Source organism: Heloderma suspectum, chromosome 5, assembly GCF_057233095.1.
Source record: "Heloderma suspectum isolate Gila_16-S chromosome 5, 16-S_ref, whole genome shotgun sequence".
In the NCBI taxonomy this organism is placed as follows: domain Eukaryota; kingdom Metazoa; phylum Chordata; class Lepidosauria; order Squamata; family Helodermatidae; genus Heloderma; species Heloderma suspectum.
In genome coordinates this window covers 230807904-230825413 of record NC_139462.1, presented here as the reverse complement: position 1 = coordinate 230825413, position 17510 = coordinate 230807904, and the positions used below count along the sequence as shown (strand labels likewise).

Below are 17510 nucleotides of genomic sequence, written 5' to 3'. Positions count from 1 at the left end.
CTGGCACGCTAGGGCCATTCACACGACGCGGGTTTTTTTGCGCGCGCGCGCGCGAGCGAGCTCGGGCTGAAGCACGTGCCGGTTTCCGTTTCAGTCGCGCTTTTGCTGCGGAATCGGCCCTGGTTCCCGGGTTTACGGCGACGATTCGTATTCATTTTATTAATATTGCCACCATTCTTCCATCGTGGAATCCAAGACGGCATACAGAAGAATCGTTCACACTTCATTTAGAACATTTTAATACCACCCTCCGCCATTTCTTAGGCTTTGGGGGACAGGATAAAAGGGAGAGGAGGAGGATCGTGGAAGCCGCCTTGGGTTTCTTGCAAGAGGAAAAAAGGCGGGGTATACATGCAATAAATAAATACATAAATAAAAGCCGTAACATCAGTTTGCAACAGATTGAAATGCCTGGGTAAACAAGAGCGGTTTTGCCTGATACCAAAAGAGCCGCAGGCCTCCGGAAGGTGATGTTACCTCGCCAGGGCACCACCACTTTCGATATAAATCAAAAGCACTGTTTAAAGTGCTCTACAGACCTGAATGGCCGGGATATCTGAAGGCCTGCCTCCTCCCATACGAGCTTGCCCACCTCTTCGATCACTCCTAGAGGCCCGCTTGCATGTCCCAAGAACCCCAGAGATATGCAGGGTTGGGAGGCGGGTTGCACCACCACCACTTTTAATTTAAAGATTTCCTGTGTTTGCGTTTTGTTAGAATATTTTTATGTGCTCATTGATTACGTTGAAAACATGCGATTAAAACTCAATAAAAATTATATTTTTAAAAGCTTCCAGCTAGAGCTTGTAAAATGTGGATCACCAGCCCACATGAAGGCTTCTCGTGCCCCTTGTTATTCCTGATTGATTGAGACATACAGCGACACAGGCTGCATGGTGCTTTACACAGTACAAGAGGACAGATCGCTGCCCTGTGAAATGTACGGTCATAGAATCACAGAACCGTAGGGTTGGAAGGGTCCTGCAAGACCATCGAGTCCAACCCCTTGCTCAATGCAGGAAGCCTGATTCCCAGGCCGTCTCCCATCCAAGTACTAACCAGGGCTGATCCTGCTTAGCTAACAAGATCAGATGAGATCGGGTGCATCCATTAATCCAATGTAGGCAAGACAACAGAGGAAGAGGAGGACAGAAATGGAGGCAGGAGTAAAGGGGAAGCAAGTGCATTTATTTCAGTTGTACCTATCAGGGGTTAGTTACAGTAGGTGGGGATGGGGACCCGTAGGCCAGATGTGGCCCCTGGGGTGCCTCCGCTGGCCCACAGGCTTCTTCTGCTGTTATCTCCCAGTAGTGATCAGAGAGAAGAGGATGTTTAAAGGCAGTTAAACATTCAATACTCTGCATAGAATTGAGTGGTGCATGACAGTTGTTGCACTGGGGTTTACTCCTGAGTAGACTTGCTTAGAATTGAGCTGTACTGTCTGCTTGCTGGGAAAATGTCCACATAGGTGAGAATGACATCAGTCCTTGGCCCCACCCCGTGCTGTTGGCTATACCCACTCCTGGAATGCGGCCCCTGAGACCCTTCCCAAATTGGAATTTGGCCCCGGGCAGCAAAAGGTTCACCCTCTGCAACAGGGTATGGTGATTAAGGGATTGTGGCAAAGGCTTCACATAAAAGGTGGGTTTCAAGAAGGATGAGGAAGGAAGGAAGAGAGGTGGCATCGCCCATGTGTGCTGGGCAGCAGTTCCAGGCATACGGGGCAGCAAGGGAGAAAAGGTGGAGTCTTTTGAGAGAGCAAGAGACCTTCAGATGGTGGAGGAAGGAGGGTCACAAGCAGGGTTATATCGAGGTATGACTGCAGAGCTAAGGAAGGAGCAAGGGCACAGTAGGCTTTGAAGGTAAAGATCCAGGAGGGACAGGAAGGCAGTGCAGGGAGTTAAGGAGCATCACGTGGCCTGAGCAATGGGTGAGGTGAACCATTTTGGCAGTGGAGTCTTGGAGAGAGGTGAGGGGGCTGAGGTGTGACATGGGCAGATCAGAGCAGAAAAGGTCACAATTATGGATATTTATTTATTTACAACATTTGTATACCGCTCCACATCTAAACAGATTCCAGAGCAATGAACAACAAGAGATAAAATGAACAAAAGATAAAAAGAAGAAACATGATGTTAAAATTATTCTTTAAAAAACAGAGTGCCAATGACACTGAGACTGGTCAACCAAGGAAGGCTTCCAGGAAAAGAGCTGTTTTCAGGAGGCGCCAAAAACAACCCAGCATTGGCATCTGTCTCACCTCCAGAGGCAGAGGCAGGGAGTTTCACAGGACGGGAGCCACCACACTAAAGGCTATTCTCAGGGTGGACTGCAGTCGGGCCGCTGGTCCATGCGGAAAGGCCAGGAGCATCCCATCTGATGATCTCAGTGACTGGGCAGGTTGATAAAGGAGAAGGAGCTCTCTTGGGTATCCTGGTCCCAAGTTGTTTAGGGCTTTGTACACTAGTACCAAAACCTGTGCAAAAATATGAACCGAGTCCATGGGAGACTCTTGCATGTATCTAGTATTATTATTTTGATCACTTATTTAAAATATTTTAAATCTACCTTTCATCCTTATGATACCAGGGGCATGAGTGAGCAAACTAATCATTTAAAAAAGGATAAAAGAATAAAAATGAAACAGTTGAGTGAAACAGAAGATAAAACAATCTACCTGGGTTCTCTAGTCCCCAAATTAATTGCCAAGGCTCTCTGCAGCACTTTTATTCCTCAGTTCACCAGCCAGCCAGTTTGAAGATGAAGTGCTCTCTGGCCTCCAGCCTGGAAAACACTTAAGACTCAGACAGACACATGGGGTACTCTGCTTGGAACAGTTCTTAAGAACATCCCTGACCCATTATAGCGAAATCAGCCAAGAGGTAAGGTGCACAGATGCATCTTGGAACAGAAAAACAAAGATGGAACACTGTGCTTAAAGAAAGCCTTTAATGCTGCAATCGTCTGCAAATTGTATTTTGAATTTGCAGTAAGTTCCGTTAGTCTCACTTACTCATAAGAAAACATGGGTAGGCTTAGGCTGTAGGTGGCATACAGCGCAATCATGTGCATGTTTGTTCTGTAGTAAGTCCCACCATGTTCAATAGGGCTTACTCCAGGTAAGCACACGTAGGCTTGCAGCGGCAATAAAATTCTACGGCTGTTCAGAGACTTCCCCACACAACCTGCAGGTAACACACATCCTCCAATATTTCAGATTAAGGGTGCAGTCCTATGCATGTTTAGGCAGAAAAAAGTCCTACAACTCCTAGCAATCTCCCATCAGCGTGGCTGGTGGGGGAATGCTGGGAGTTGTATGACTATTTTCTGTCTAAACATGCATAGGATTGTGCCCCTAATGCCTTGAAATGCTTCCACTGATCTCAGGCACAGCACGGGGTCTGAAAATGGGGTTTGCTTTTCTGGCAGCAGGACATAGGGCTGAGAACAGCGCACGCTAGCCACTACTTTCTGTAGCTGATAAACTCTGGGGTTCCCAGGGAAGAGAACTTCATTGGCCTTTTCCCCAAAACATTTTTATCACCCCACCCACCAAGGCCTCTGCAGGGTTGCCAGCATTTTTCTCCTGCGCCTTTAGTAGATGTGCGAGATGGAGAAATTCAGCAGATGGAGCTTTTGTCGGGATGCAGAGATGAAGAAAGCTCCACCTGGTGCATTTCCGCTTGCCACACAGTGCTCAAGGGTGCAGACATCCTGCAGCGCATGAAGAAGAGGGCCGCCCCCAGTTTGTCTCCAGCAGCTGGGAGTCAGAGGTATTCTGTCACTGAACATGGAGAAGGAGAAGAGCCATACTGGATCAGACCCAACGCCTAACTCCTCCAGCATCCTGTTTCCCAGTGTGGCCAGCTGGAGGCCTCTGGGAAAGCCACAGGCAGGACAGGAGTGCAACTGCTATGCTACCACCTCTGATCCTGAAGGGGTCATTGATCTATCAAGGCTCATATCATCATCGCCATCACCGTCATTACATTCATATCCCGCCTTTTCCCCTCTTGCAAGGAACCCAAGGCGGCCTACACAGTCCTCTGCCTCTCCATCTCATCCTCACAACAACCCTGCAAGGTGGGTCAGGCTGAGAGTCAGTGACTGGCCCAAAGTCGCCCAGTGAGCTTCGTGGCTGAGTGGGGACTCAGAGCCACGTCCCTGTCCAACAGTCTGATCACGGCCTCGCACTGGGTCACAGCCACTGGGTCACCGTCTGCGGTGATCTTGGAGCCCAAGAAAGTAAAATCTGTCACTGCTTCCATTTCTTCCCCTTCTATATGCCAGGAAGTGATGGGGCCAGATGCCATGATCTTCGTTTTTTTAATGTTGAGTTTCAAACCAGCTTTGGCACTCTCCTCTTTCACCCTCAACAAGAGGCTCTTTAGATCCTCTTCACTTTCTGCCATTAGGGTGGTATCGTCTGCATATCGGAGGTTGTTGATAATTCTCCCAGCAATCTTAATTCCGACCTCTGATTCATCCAACCCAGCATTTCTCATGATGTACTCTGCATATAAGTTAAATAAGCAGGGTGACAATATGCAGCCTTGTCGTACTCCTTTCCCAATTTTGAACCAATCGGTTGTACCATCTCTGGTTCTTACTGTTGCTTCTTGACCCTCGTACAGGTTTCTCAGGAGACAGGTAAGGTGGTCTGGTACTCCCATCACTTTCAGAATTTGCCAGAGTTTGTTGTGATCCACACAATCAAAGGCTTTAGCGTAGTCAATGAAGCAGAAATAGACGTTTTTCTGGAATTCTCTTGCTTTCTCCATGATGCAGCGAATGTTGGCGATTTGATCTCTAGTTCCTCTGCCTCTTTGAAACCCAGCTTGTGCTTCTGGTAGTTCTCGGTTCGCATACTGCTGAAGCCTAGCTTGTAGGATTTTGAGCATCACCTTGCTGGCATGTGAAATGAGCGCAATTGTGCGGTAGTTTGAACACTCTTTGGCGTTGCCCTTCTTTGGAAATGTTCCCTTTATAGGACTTTAAAACTGTAAGGTTGTAGTTATACAGAATGACCTGAAGATGGCGGCATACACTCACATCTGAAACAGCACTGACCTCTCTCTCTCTCTCTCTCTCTCTCTGGAAATGGTTGTGGAATGCAGAATCAGAAGCAGGACCTACAACACAATGTTGCAGTGCAAAATGCTCCTTAGGTGTTCCAACCAGGCAGTCATGCCCTCCTCCAGGATACCACATTCCCACTTCCATCCCAGCCCCAGTCTGCATTATGTGGCCACTGAGTATACTTAATTCTCATTGGGCTGTTTGGAGGTCGGTCCACTCCGCCCACCCCCTTAGGGTTTTTTTTCCACCAGATTTTTTTGTACTTCTGAAAACCTTGGGGTTTCCCTGTGCCAGCTGATACTGCCCTCTTGTGTGTTGTGGTGCTGTTTTGCCTACATAAGCATCAGCACTCGCCTCTGAGCACTGGACATAGAGGAGAGTATGAAAAGTTGGGGGTTGGACTCGATGGCCTTGTAGGCCCCTTCCAACCCTACTATTCTATGAAATTTTGGCAGAGTTTTGGCTGCAGAATAGAGACTCATAAAAGTGGAAATGGAAATGTTTCTGATGGCTAAGGCTGCATTCCTACACGCACGTATTTGTAGATCCCATTAAACTCAATGGGGCTTACTTCTAAGTAGACATGTATAGAGTTGTACTGCAGAGTGCTTTTTCTGAATTAACACTTTTCATTCAAATGTTTCATTCTTACATCTAAAAGGAGGAGGAGACACACACACCCCACCTTAGATTTCTGCAGTATTTTATTTACCAGCTAGGTTTTTATACCACCTTTCAATATAAAGCTATAAGAGCAGTTTACAAAGTTAATAATAGCATGAAAATACAGCAAACCCATTAACACACCAGGGCCGCATCTATATGGCACCGCTTTGATCCCCCACCCCGTTGCAACTGTGCAGCAATGCAGCTTCGAGTCAGCATGCCCTGCGATAACTCCCGATGTACTGAGCGTTTCCCTAACAGACTCGCTGTGCCCTTTTTTTTGCCATTATACTGAAATGCGCAGCTGTGAAGTCCCGTGAGTGTGGGGGTGCGACACTTCAGTGGCCGTTTTGTATTTGAGGGGCTCTGCTGTGTCTTTCTGTCCCTTTTTAGGTAAAAAGTGGGTGTTTTGTGCTCCTTCATTTCTGTACCATCAGTTTGTCAGTTCCCCAGCCTGAGACCCTCGCGATGGTTTGCACTCACAAGCATGAGCGCTACATGCCTAGCCATCACTTCAAAATGGTAGCCAGAGCAATGTTGTTCCTTCCCCAAGACCCCCCCCCCCCAGCCCTTGGATACTGAATCCACAACCGTTGCAAAGATACAAAGCTGCAAATATGTGCGAAAGTGTGATTAAATATGGAAACGACCCTCTGTGCCTCTGTAACTGTGCAGCTGCGAAAGGATGGGGGGAATAAAAGGGCATAACAGAGTGATGCAGGCACTACTCACACCTACAGCATGCCCACTGCAAAATGTGAAGTCGGTTTGGGGAAGGAACAGATGGCCCACAACCGCGGGGAAACCCACAGCAAAACCCCAAAATCGCAGTAAAACGACTCCTTGGAACTCCGCATTTTCGAGGCGAAAACCACGGATGGCTGCGAAGATGCGACTGTGTCATCTATCACAAGGAAGGGACCTCAACTTGTCCCTGCCCCGGAGTAAAAGCCTGGTGTAGATGGGGCCCACGGTAAAAGCAGAAGTGAAAATCCATGGTAAAAACTTCTTCAGGTGGAAGAAGACCAGAAGAACAACAATGGTCTCTTGACCGTTACTGAAAAGGCCTTAAAGAAAGGAGGCTTTGGGCAAGCTTTCTTAGGGAGAGAAATCCAGAGATAGGGTGCAACCACCAAAAAGGCCCTCTCCCTGGTTGCCACTCATCTCACTTGAGATGGTGGGGGCACTCATAGGAGACCCTACCAAGATGTTTTCAGCACAGGGGCAGGCTGGAACAGGAACAGGAGTTCCTTCAGATCCTAATCCATAGAAAAGCCCATAAGCGACTGTGCCTCCTGATTAAAGTCAAGGCAAGAACGAGTTATGCAAGGATGCAACAAGTAGCCTGTCCTAAAGGTGGATCGTCCTGCTGCCTCTCTCTGCAACAGGAATAATCAAAGGACCCAATCACGAATTTCTGGCAGACCACATTGTGCTCACGGGCTGCAAGGCTTCTTGCAAAGAGTCCTGGGACTGGGTGTGCCTCAGTTTGATCTAGCAAGGCACTTCTCATGCTCTTCAGAAACAGCACAAGCTCGGGACCGCTGAGCACAGAGTAATTTTGCCAGAAGTGAACTGGAATACCTCTGATCCGCCAATAGGCTTTGACTTTACAAAGCGAAAGGACAACACACAGTGCTTGCTGCGCTCTTGCTTTGTGCATTCAAAACCAGTGAGAACTGCAACAAAATGTTGCAGCATGGAGTGCTCCTGCTCAGGGTTCCAGCCTGCCAGCCATGCCCATTTCCAGATGCCCATTTCCAGGATACTCCATTTTATTCACACACACACGTGTTCTGTTCCCCCTCCCACAACAGACCCTCAGCATTCTGTGGCTACTGAGCATGCTCAAGGCTCATTGTGCTGTTTTTTGGGGGAAGTCTAAAGTTTTTTGGGGCTTCTGCAAACACTGGGGTTCGCCCAAGCTTGCTGATGCCTCCCTGTGGTATGTGTGTGGTGGTGCTGCAACTACACAAGCAGGACCTGCAAGAAAGAACAGAGCCATCCTAAGTCGGTGCCTCTGAGTCCCAACCCAGAAGAATATCGTGGTCAAAGGTGATGGGCACATCCCTCCTGTCTAGTTCCTGGCATAGTTCATCAGCCAGGGCAACTAGAGCTGTCTCCATCCCAAAAGCAGACCCAGAGGCAGAAACACTCTGGCAACCAGACAGCCCTGGAGTTGAGATTCTGGAAGGAAGCAGTGTGGAAGACGATTGTTTTCGAAGGGCATTTTATTATACATCCAAACCTTATGAAATGGATCTGCACAAGTGGTGAGAAAGGAGCAACGTAGGAAGCAAGGCAGAACTTCCAAAGCCAAACTTTGTGGTGTCGCTTTAGCAGTGAGCCCAGCGGGACGGTGTTTCCGACACCCCTCTTCTGGGCTTTTGTCTCCACGTGCAGTGGTGATGGGTCCTGCCCCTGCCAGGTTGCTCCACCCGCGGTTGTCCTTTGGAACCCATTTGGCTAGACCTGGGAAGAAAGACAAGCTGGTGAGCACAAGCAGAGCACGAGTCTGTGCGTTTGTCCTGAATTTGTTTCTGCACAAAACCAATGCATCTTTGGATTCCTGTAGGTCTACACAAGGTTGCCACTGTCAGGGTGGACACTGAGCCCATAGAACCTCAGAGCAGCTCTGATTCTGAGGAGGAACAGCCGTCCGTGGGAGAGGAGCGCGCTCATCCCTCCCAGGCACTGCAGCTGGCAGAGATTCCTCCGGCCGGCATTCCAGACATAGATAGCGGTCCTGGGAGTGAAAGAGCGTGGGAGGAGGGCTGGCTGGATGCTCAACGCAGATGCAAAGAGCGACGAGCTATGGAGGGCGCGGAAAGGAGGCGTAGCGCCCGTTTGGCGCGCAAGCAACAGTCGCATCCAGAGGACCCAAGGGAAAAGGGGAGGGACTCTCCCTAGCCCATAAGTTCAGGGTCTGCAAGTGATTCTCATTCAAACGGAGACCAACTGTTTCCAACCCGGGGCATAGGTTAGTCTGCTGTTCATAGCTTAGTCGCTGGTGATAGAGTTATTAAGTTGTAAAAGGAATAAAGCCTTGAAAAGAATCCTTTGTCTGTGTCTGGAGTTGGCTACTGGAATAGACTGAAAGAGGCCGGCTAGGGCCCCCTGACAGCCACAGAGCTTCAGTTTCCCTGGTCAAGCCAGGAGTTCATTCTCCTCTCATCAGAACAGGACATTATAAAGCTGGGGAAATGAGTGTGTTTTCTCACTATTTCCTTCCTTTCTGTAATATGGGCTTCTTCTTTTTTTAAAGGGTATCCATTCAGGAAGGATTCTGCACATGCTCAGATGCACCCTGCCCTTACGTTGATTTCTTAAAAGAAAAAAACCAACTTTCTCTGAGTTCAGGAAAGGAATTATGCACATACTCAGGCGCACTAGGTCCATTTAAAAAAGGGGTGGGGGAGCAGGATCCCTTCCCTCACACTGCATATGCTCAAATGTGCCTGCCACCATTTTGGAAAACAGAAGTAGACAGGCCAGCAAAGCTCTGGCTGTGTTTCCACGACAATGGAAGGAGAAGCTAATGGTGAAGTTCCGGATTTTTTAAAAAAGGAATCATCTTTGCTGCAATTTGGTCCATGCAGGGCTCCACAAGCAAATGCTCCGCACCAGTAAAAATTGCTTCACAGAACATACTTCCTAGTGGGGGTGGGGGTTGGAGTGAACGTCATCTGACTGGCAGGGGCTGCTCAACCAATAAGAGAGGCTTCCCCTCTTTCTCCTTTCCCCTGAAAGTCCAGATGCACCTGCATTTCAGGAGCAAGCCTCATTGGGCACAATGGGAGTTACTTCCGAGTAGACACACACATGCTTGTGCTGGGAAAGGGGAGGTGAGAACACAAAGACAGAAACCAGCTCCCATTTTAACCCACAGGATCTCTGTAACAAAAGGTCCAAGTAGTTTCTTCGAAATCCAATAAACCAAACAAAGGAGAATCGGAGCCTCGAGATCGCGCTTTACCGCACTTAGGGAATTGGGCTTTAAACTGTGCCATGTCAATTGAGGGGGATCTCTGTAAGTTCTGGTGTGGGCATTCAGGGGACAAGCTTCATTGAGCACAATGGGAGTTAATTCTGAGTAATTGGTTTGTGCTGGGAAACACAGGGACAGGGAACACCCCTTGACCGGGGTCCCAGTGAAAGGCACACCCCTGGGCAGGGCTAGCATACCTGAAGTCAATGCGGGGGTCGGGGCACACGGCAACTATACTGGGGAGAACCTGACTTGAGGAAAAGGATCGGACTTTAAGCCATCTCAGGAAATCCGTTTTTTCCTCAGTAAGGTCCGGGGCGGCTGCTGGATGGCCACGATGTCATGTATCCCCAACGACCTCCACACGCAGCCAGTTTGGAGTAAATCACTGGTGGAAACAGGCCCCCAGCGTGTGTGTGTGCGCTCGGAACCTGTTCTAAAGCCCACCAAGCCCCTCAGGAGGAGTCCTTTGTATCTGAAGGGGTAGACTGACGAGTTCTATTGCAGGAACCTTGGTCCCCTCCCCTTATGGATTCTGGCAGCCTCCTGCTCCATACGCAAAAGGAGAAAAAGGAAAGGCTGTCTAGACGGGCCAAGGAAGTACCTTCTGATGATCGTCACACGAAACAGAAGTTTGGACTATCAATGGATCCTTCTGAAAAAGATAGGATCCGGTGCACTCCATGGAGGTCTGTCGGAGGAGAGATGAAGCGTCGTGAATATCAGATAACGACGGCAGCCCTGAGCAAAAGAAGCTCTCGCTCGCTTCCCCACTGCCATCCCACCTCCAGGGCAGAAGAAGGCGTCAGCAGAGGTTGAACTTGGCCTGTGCTGCCACCGTAGGCCTCTTCCGTTGCAGGCCACTCAAACACCGAGCAGGGCACGACAGGGCTCCCGTCAGGGTGAACGTGCCTCCACTCAGGCCTTCTTCCCGGGAAAGGCAGCTTCCTTTTCCTTGTTGTCCTGCGCAGACCAACCCCACAGAAACATAGCCTTTCCCAGGCTCCCACAGCTCATCTCCACGGTCCCTTTGATGATAATGCATTGCTTCTTTGAAAAACCCCATTCCCTCCCATAGTCAAAATCTCCGTGTACGTTCAGAGCCAGGCTTCAAGAAAAGGGTCCCCATAAAATACTACTGAGGGGCACTTCAAAAGGGGGGGAGTGTCGCCTGTTTTTTCCTCCCCCTTCAGAAGTGGGGCGAACCAGTAGTGTTTAAATGCAGTGGAGGCTGGCGGCTCCGATGTCAGCGGGGCGGTGAGTCCACTCCGAGTTTCAGTCAGAACCCTAAAGGAGCAATCCAAACTGCGAGCTTGGTTCTGACTGAAACCCGGAGCGAGTTCAATGCCCCACTGACATTGGAGCCACCAGCCTCCACTGACTGGATGGCAGCAGTGCCTTCCAGAGAGGTGGGCAACCTTTCCTCTGTGGAGGGCTAGGCGCAGGAGCAGCAGAAAGTTGGCAGTCTTATAAACAAGGGAGAAGGAGCTCTTACCCCACCCTCTTTGTCGTCACACGTGCTGGCGTCAGGCTCCTTGGATGCACAGCAGACCGTCTCTTTGCTGGACTCCTGGGTGATTTCAGCAGAAAGTTGCTCTTGAGACACTTCGAACGTGGGAGACTGCCGCCTTGTGCTTCCTTCCTTCTCCAGAACAGGGTGAAACAGCTGCGCTTAAACGGCAACAGTCCCTTCCGCAGGGGGCGGGGGCGGGGGGACCTTTTTTCTGTCTAGGGCTCCATTCCCTTGTGGAGAATCTGTCAAGGGCTGTGGGGGCTGAAGCCATCCGTGAGCAGGGCCAGAGGCAAAAGGGGGTATGCCCCCCCTTCATTCATTTATTACAGTTCAATTACTGCATGCAGTTCACAGCATGAAAAAAACATTATATAAAACCTTTAAAACGGTTTTAAAACAAGTTAAAAACAATGAACAATAAAACAAACAGGACACCCGTTTCTCTCCCTCTCCTTCTTCCTTCCCACCCAGCAGGCTTCCAGGGATGGGACAGGTCACTCTTGCCAGAACGCTGACCTAATGGCACGCAGAGGACCACATTAAATTCTGCTGACGGCCACATACAGCATTAAGGCTGCAGCTTGCTGACCCGTGCCCTACCACTGGGAGATGCTAAGAGAAAGGCTATCTCTACACCTGCCATTTATCGCACATTCATGACTGGCCACTCACGGAAGTTTGTGGGTCCATTCCATGACATCATAAGCCTCTAGGGCTTTTCCTGCCATTTCCTCCCGCCTATCCTGTGTTATCCGCAAATGGAAAAAATGCGGTACTTTTTCAGCCTGCGCAACAGGAGCACCGTGGCCTTCTCCTGTACTGCAAAAAACCTGCTTTGTTTGGGGTTGTTGGGGTGCGGTCCTGATGATGCTGACAATCACGTCAGGGTGGTGGGCAGGTCAGTACACCGACCTGCTGGCTTGCTGCCATGCCAGCTTGCTGCTGTGCCAGGACTAAATGCAACGCACCGGCCTTTGCTCCCAACTTCGGCTGCTTCCTCCACAACACAGAACAGCCTGCCGGCAGTTCACTGGGGAGCCGCAGGGGCCGGGTCGGGCAGTTCAGCGGAGGCTGCTCTCCACCCGGAATGTGTGGCAATCACAACCAAACCACCAGTAACCTGGGAGGGGAGGGAAAGGAACAGGAACAGGGAGGAAATTTCATGATGCCCCCAGTGTGTGCAGTGTCTTTTTGCAGAACGCTGGCCGCCCCAGGAAAAGGTGAGGAACAGAATATAACGAGATAGAAACAACTGCGTAAAGGAGCCCAATCTAATCCCGCGATGAAACCAGATGGAGAAAGCCCTGGTACCCAGGCAGATTTCTGCCCCCGTGGGATGAATCCCAAACAAAGAGCAGCGTTGGGCCTCCCCATGTCTTTTTCAGGCACACACGTGCGCAAACGTATACAGCAGATGAGTATATATATTTAAAAGAAAAACATTCAAGGGAAAACAAATACACTTCCTGTGAGATCGTAGGTGGGGGCTATGCCACCGGCCCCCATAAGTGGTGGCAAGCCTGGTGGGACTTACAGTAGAGTTGCTTTATTCGTGGTGACACAGCATTTAGTATTGGAGGCAATAAACGCAGGCTAGAGCCAGTTCAAAAGAAGTTCAAATTAATTTACTGTATTAGTGCTTTTATGCATGTTGTCAGAGAAGGCTGCTTAACTGCGAGCACCCCCTAAAGCCTGGTGCGTGAGTGAAAGTGAGCGAAAGCACGGGATATGGTCACTTACTTCCTCTCTGGAGAGACCACATGGTGCTTGATGCAGAGGAGAAGGAGGAAGAAGGAGGAGGAAAGGGAGGGAGGGAGCAGGAAATAGGAACTGATCAAGCTGCAGGATATTCTCTATCACCCCCTAGTGTCTGGAAGCGTGCGGAGTTGTTCCTATTATCCAACAATAAGGACAAGAACTCCGTGAAGACAGCAGCAGTGGTAAGAAAACCAAGGTGCTGGAGAGAGGCTTTAACTCACACCCTTCCCCAGCAACTAACTATTTTATGTTATGCAGATGATACCACTTTGACGGCTGAAAGCGAGGAGGAGCTGAGGAACCTCATGACGAAGATGAAAGAAGAAAGTGCAAAAGCTGGGTTGCAGTTAAACCTCAAAAAAACCAAGATTATGGCAACCAGCTTGATTAATAACTGGCAAATAGAGGAAGAAAACGTGGAGGCAGTGACAGACTTTGTCTTTCTAGGCGCAAAGATTACTGCAGATGCTGACTGCAGCCAGGAAATCAGAAGATGTTTACGTCTTGGGGGGACAGCAATGACAAATCTTGATAAAATAGTGAAGAGCAGAGACATCGCACTGACAACAAAGGTCCGCATAGTTCAAGCAATGGTATTCCCCGTAGTAACCTGTGGCTGCGAGAGCTGGACCATAAGGAAGGCTGAGCGAAGGAAGATAGATGCGTTTGAACTGTGGTGCTGGAGGAAAATTCTGAGAGTGCCTTGGACTGCAAGAAGATCAAACCAGTCCATCCTCCAGGAAATAAAGCCAGACTGCTCACTTGAGGGAATGATTTTAAAGGCAAAACTGAAGTACTTTGGCCACATCATGAGAAGACAGGACACCCTGGAGAAGATGCTGATGCTAGGGAAAGTGGAAGGCAAAAGTAAGAGGGGCCAACCAAGGGCAAGGTGGATGGATGATATTCTGGAGGTGATGGACTCGACCTTGGGGGAGCTGGGGGTGGCGACGGCCGACAGGAAGCTCTGGCGTGGGCTGGTCCATGAAGTCACGAAGAGTCGGAAGCGACTGACCGAATAAACAACAACAACATATTGTAATGTATTATTATCTATTGAAAGCCATCTTGGAGATCATTTGTTTGAAAGGTGTGGCCTAGAATTTTACAAATAATCCATTGGATCCAGGATTTGCCTTGTCATGGAAGGTGCCTCTGCCCAATTTTTAGGGAGTCCGTTTCCCCCCGCACCACAGCTCACCCCATTCAACAGGGTACCCTGACTCTGTATAGCATTTCCAGGGGGTGAACAGGCTGCTGTGCAGAGGAGGGGGCAGGTAAGTTCACTTCCGCCAGCCCAGTTGCACACACCTAAATCTGGATCCAGCCCAATAATGATAAGGCACAGGAGCAGCAGCAGCAGCAGCAGCAGCAGCACCCCCCCCCCCCGCAATCTAGGGGTTGTACCACTTAAGAAAATGCCTGTGTAGCGTTACCTGCTTGAAAACACCACCTGTCAAAATCTCCCAGTATGTTCGAAGCTGAGTGTCAGGGGAAGGTCCCCCCAGTAAAGAGATTCCTGAGGGACCCTGCTACAAGAGGGAGGCAATGGATGTGTTGTTTGCCGTTTTATGAAGGGCGGCTGGAGTGAAGCGTCAACAGGTGAATGGGGCTTGGATAGCTTGCTGGTGCTGAGAATCACTCAAAGAAGGAAAGATCAGCTTGAGCTGAAACGTGATGTCTTTCCACGTGCATGTGTGCTTGAACACATAAAGTAAGCAGAGTCCTTTAAAAGCAACAGAAGGAAAACATGGTGGAGTCAGCAGAGGGACAATGTTTTGGAACAGGTAATGGTTGAAAAGTATGCAGGGAATGGAGACTGGTGGCGAATTATACAATGCTATCATCAACCAGGAACCAAAGGCAAAGCAAAATTATGCAACGCACCTGCAGGATGGGGCTACAATTGTGATGGACGCTCTACAAATGGGGACAACCTCGGGACGGGGTCGGGGGAGAGAACATGAAAGCAACACTTTGGGAGAAATGCAGTGTGGCTTTTGAAGCATAAATGGGGGATCCAAAGGTGTCAATACTGGAGAAAAATGCTAATGTGGAGGGACAGCACCACCCGGCTCACATCTGCATCTCCAGCTGCTGTAAAAGGTGTGAGAGCAGTAAAAAGTCGGCAGTCTTATACACAAGAGAGAGGCTCCTTCGAGAGTCTGCTCTTACCCCATCCTCTTTGCTGTCACACTGCCTGGCATCAGGATTCTTGGATGCACAGCAAACGGTCTCTTTGACGGAGAAGTTGAACTTCTGGAGGGTTTCAGCAGAAGGGTTCTGTGGAGACATTCAGGAAAAGGGATGAATTGGCTCCCCTTCAGCTGACCAGGAATAGAAAACCATTCTGGGTAGGGTTTGCCTATGAAGCAGGGCCCTAGGTAACGTTTTTCGGGTTTACAACTTGGCTTCTGTATGTTAGAAATAAGCAACAGGGTTGCCAGCTGGGGACTTCAGTGCTGCAAACAGTCTTTTAAAAAGCCGCAACAGGAGCTTTATTTTCTAGGACTCATTTCAGCGAAGGGGGCGGGCTTGTCAAATTTCATCTCAGCTTCATTTCATCTGGTGTGTGTCAAATTTCATCTCAGCTTCAAACTCATCTAAGGCACTTTTCGCCAAGTCACTACTCTCTGTATCATGGAGGTAATTGTGCTAGCCTACCTCACAGGGTTGTTGTAGCAGTCATTTACACCATTTGGAGTTTCTAGAAAACTGTCATACAGAAGTGGAGGAAGATTCCCTACAGGGTGTGAAGCTGGCGTTTCTTCCGTCCAGAGCTCTTTGAACAGAGCAAGCTTTACATCTAAACAGGCACAAGAATAAATAAGCCAGGCTCTGCCCCACTAACTTTACAGTGAATGCACAAGATTCAAGCACCTCCAGGCCCACAACACCAGAGGGACCTTTTGCATTCAGCAGATGACACCATCCCCTTTTCTGTGCCCTAAAACAGCAGGGAAGTGGTAGGCAGAAGTGTGCAAGCGAGTAGAGACATGTCCCTGCCCTTGCGGAGCTACTCACCCAGTCTGGCTGGGGCTCGGCTTCCAGAAGCCGGAAGGCAAACTCCTTGTGTCCATTGTGGTTGTAGATTTTGATAGCAGAGGCAACAGCTTGCTCATAGCTCAAGGGCGTGAGCAGTGGCGCGGGGGCTGCAGTGACTGTCCCAACAAATAGCAGCACTGCCCAGAAGCTCCCCATCTTGAGGCCTCCTCAGGGCCTTGGTTATTTTTGTAGACAGTTCTGTCTTGCTTCTTTTTCTATTTCTCTTCTGGGATAGAAGAAGTTGTCTTAATATACCCTCTTCTGGGGCTTCCACCCTTCCCACTGGCCAAAGATGGATGAGTGGCTTTCTTTTCCACCTATAGGAAGGGGTTCTTTGGGGCCAGTCTTTTAAAATACTGATGAAATTTCTTGTCCTTCTTCCAAAACAGTCCAGGAGAAGGAGAGACAGATTAGGGCGGGGTGACCTATGCAAGGAAAGGTTGAAGCAACAAGGAAGTCTTTGCTCCATTGGACCAGAAACTGAACTCTACTGGTACTAATCTCCCAAGTATAACAAGGACAATATAGATGCTAAAGCAGAGGTGGGCAACCTTCTCGGGTAGAGGGACACATTTCCTTAAGGAAAAGTGGCCAGGGGCCATCATATACCAGCTGTGGGCAGAACCTCAGCCAAAAGTGGAATATCCTCTTCCTCTCTTCCCTTTTCTCTCTCTGCCACTCTCTCCCCTTCATCCAACCACCACACATTTTTCATTCTTTCTTGTATTTCATTCTCTCTCTCTCTCTCTCTCTCACACACACACACAAGCATACATCGACTGGGTTCAGACAGCACGATAAGGGTTGAGTATGGGTTGAGTTTGAGTTGTTGAAACATACATTATCTTGTTGTCTGAACCCAGCCATGCCAACAAACCATGGTTTGTTAACCATGAACAACCCATGAACAGAACCCATAGTATGTTGTTGGGTTGTGAACTATGAGTTGTTTGTGGTTTGTTAACATGGCTGGATTCAGACAACACGATAACCCATGTTTCAGCAACAACTCAGGGTTCAACAACAAACCACACCCAACCCATACTCAACCCTTGAGTGTGGGTTATCATGTTTTCTAAAGCCAGCCACTCTCTTTCTCTCTCCCCCTCTGTCTCTTTTACACACGCAATCCCCTTCATCCACCCCCTTTCCTTCTTTTATCTCTCCCTCACACACATGCCCTCTCTCTGCTTTATCCCTCCATCTTTTTCTCTCACACCATCCACCCTCTATCCCCTTCATCCATTGATCCATCCCTCCCTCCCTCCCTTCCTTCCTTCCTTCCTTCCTTCCTTCCTCTGAACGCAAATGTAGTTCAATGTAAGCCAATGTTAAGTGATGCATATTGAGGCAAAAACTCCCAACTTGGAAGTATAAGCTGGTGGGATCTGAGCTTGCTGTGACTGACCAAGAGATCTTGAGGTTGTGGTGGACAATTTGATGAAAATGTTGACCCGGGGC

The 17510-nt window shown here is 49.1% G+C and overlaps 1 protein-coding gene across 1 annotated transcript; it reads right to left on the bottom strand.

Annotated features, from left to right (window-relative positions):
• Positions 1-7965: 7965 nt before the first annotated feature.
• LOC146345275 (cathelicidin-related peptide Oh-Cath-like) lies at positions 7966-16425 on the bottom strand. Its single transcript, XM_084855119.1, has 5 exons — positions 16029-16425; positions 15180-15287; positions 11229-11303; positions 10338-10424; positions 7966-8217 (listed from the first exon to the last, which is right to left on the bottom strand). The coding sequence occupies exons 1-5, from the start codon at positions 16203-16205 to the stop codon at positions 8212-8214; spliced, it is 453 nt and encodes a 150-aa protein (XP_084711245.1). The 5' UTR covers positions 16206-16425; the 3' UTR covers positions 7966-8211.
• Between the last annotated feature and the right edge of the window lie 1085 nt (positions 16426-17510).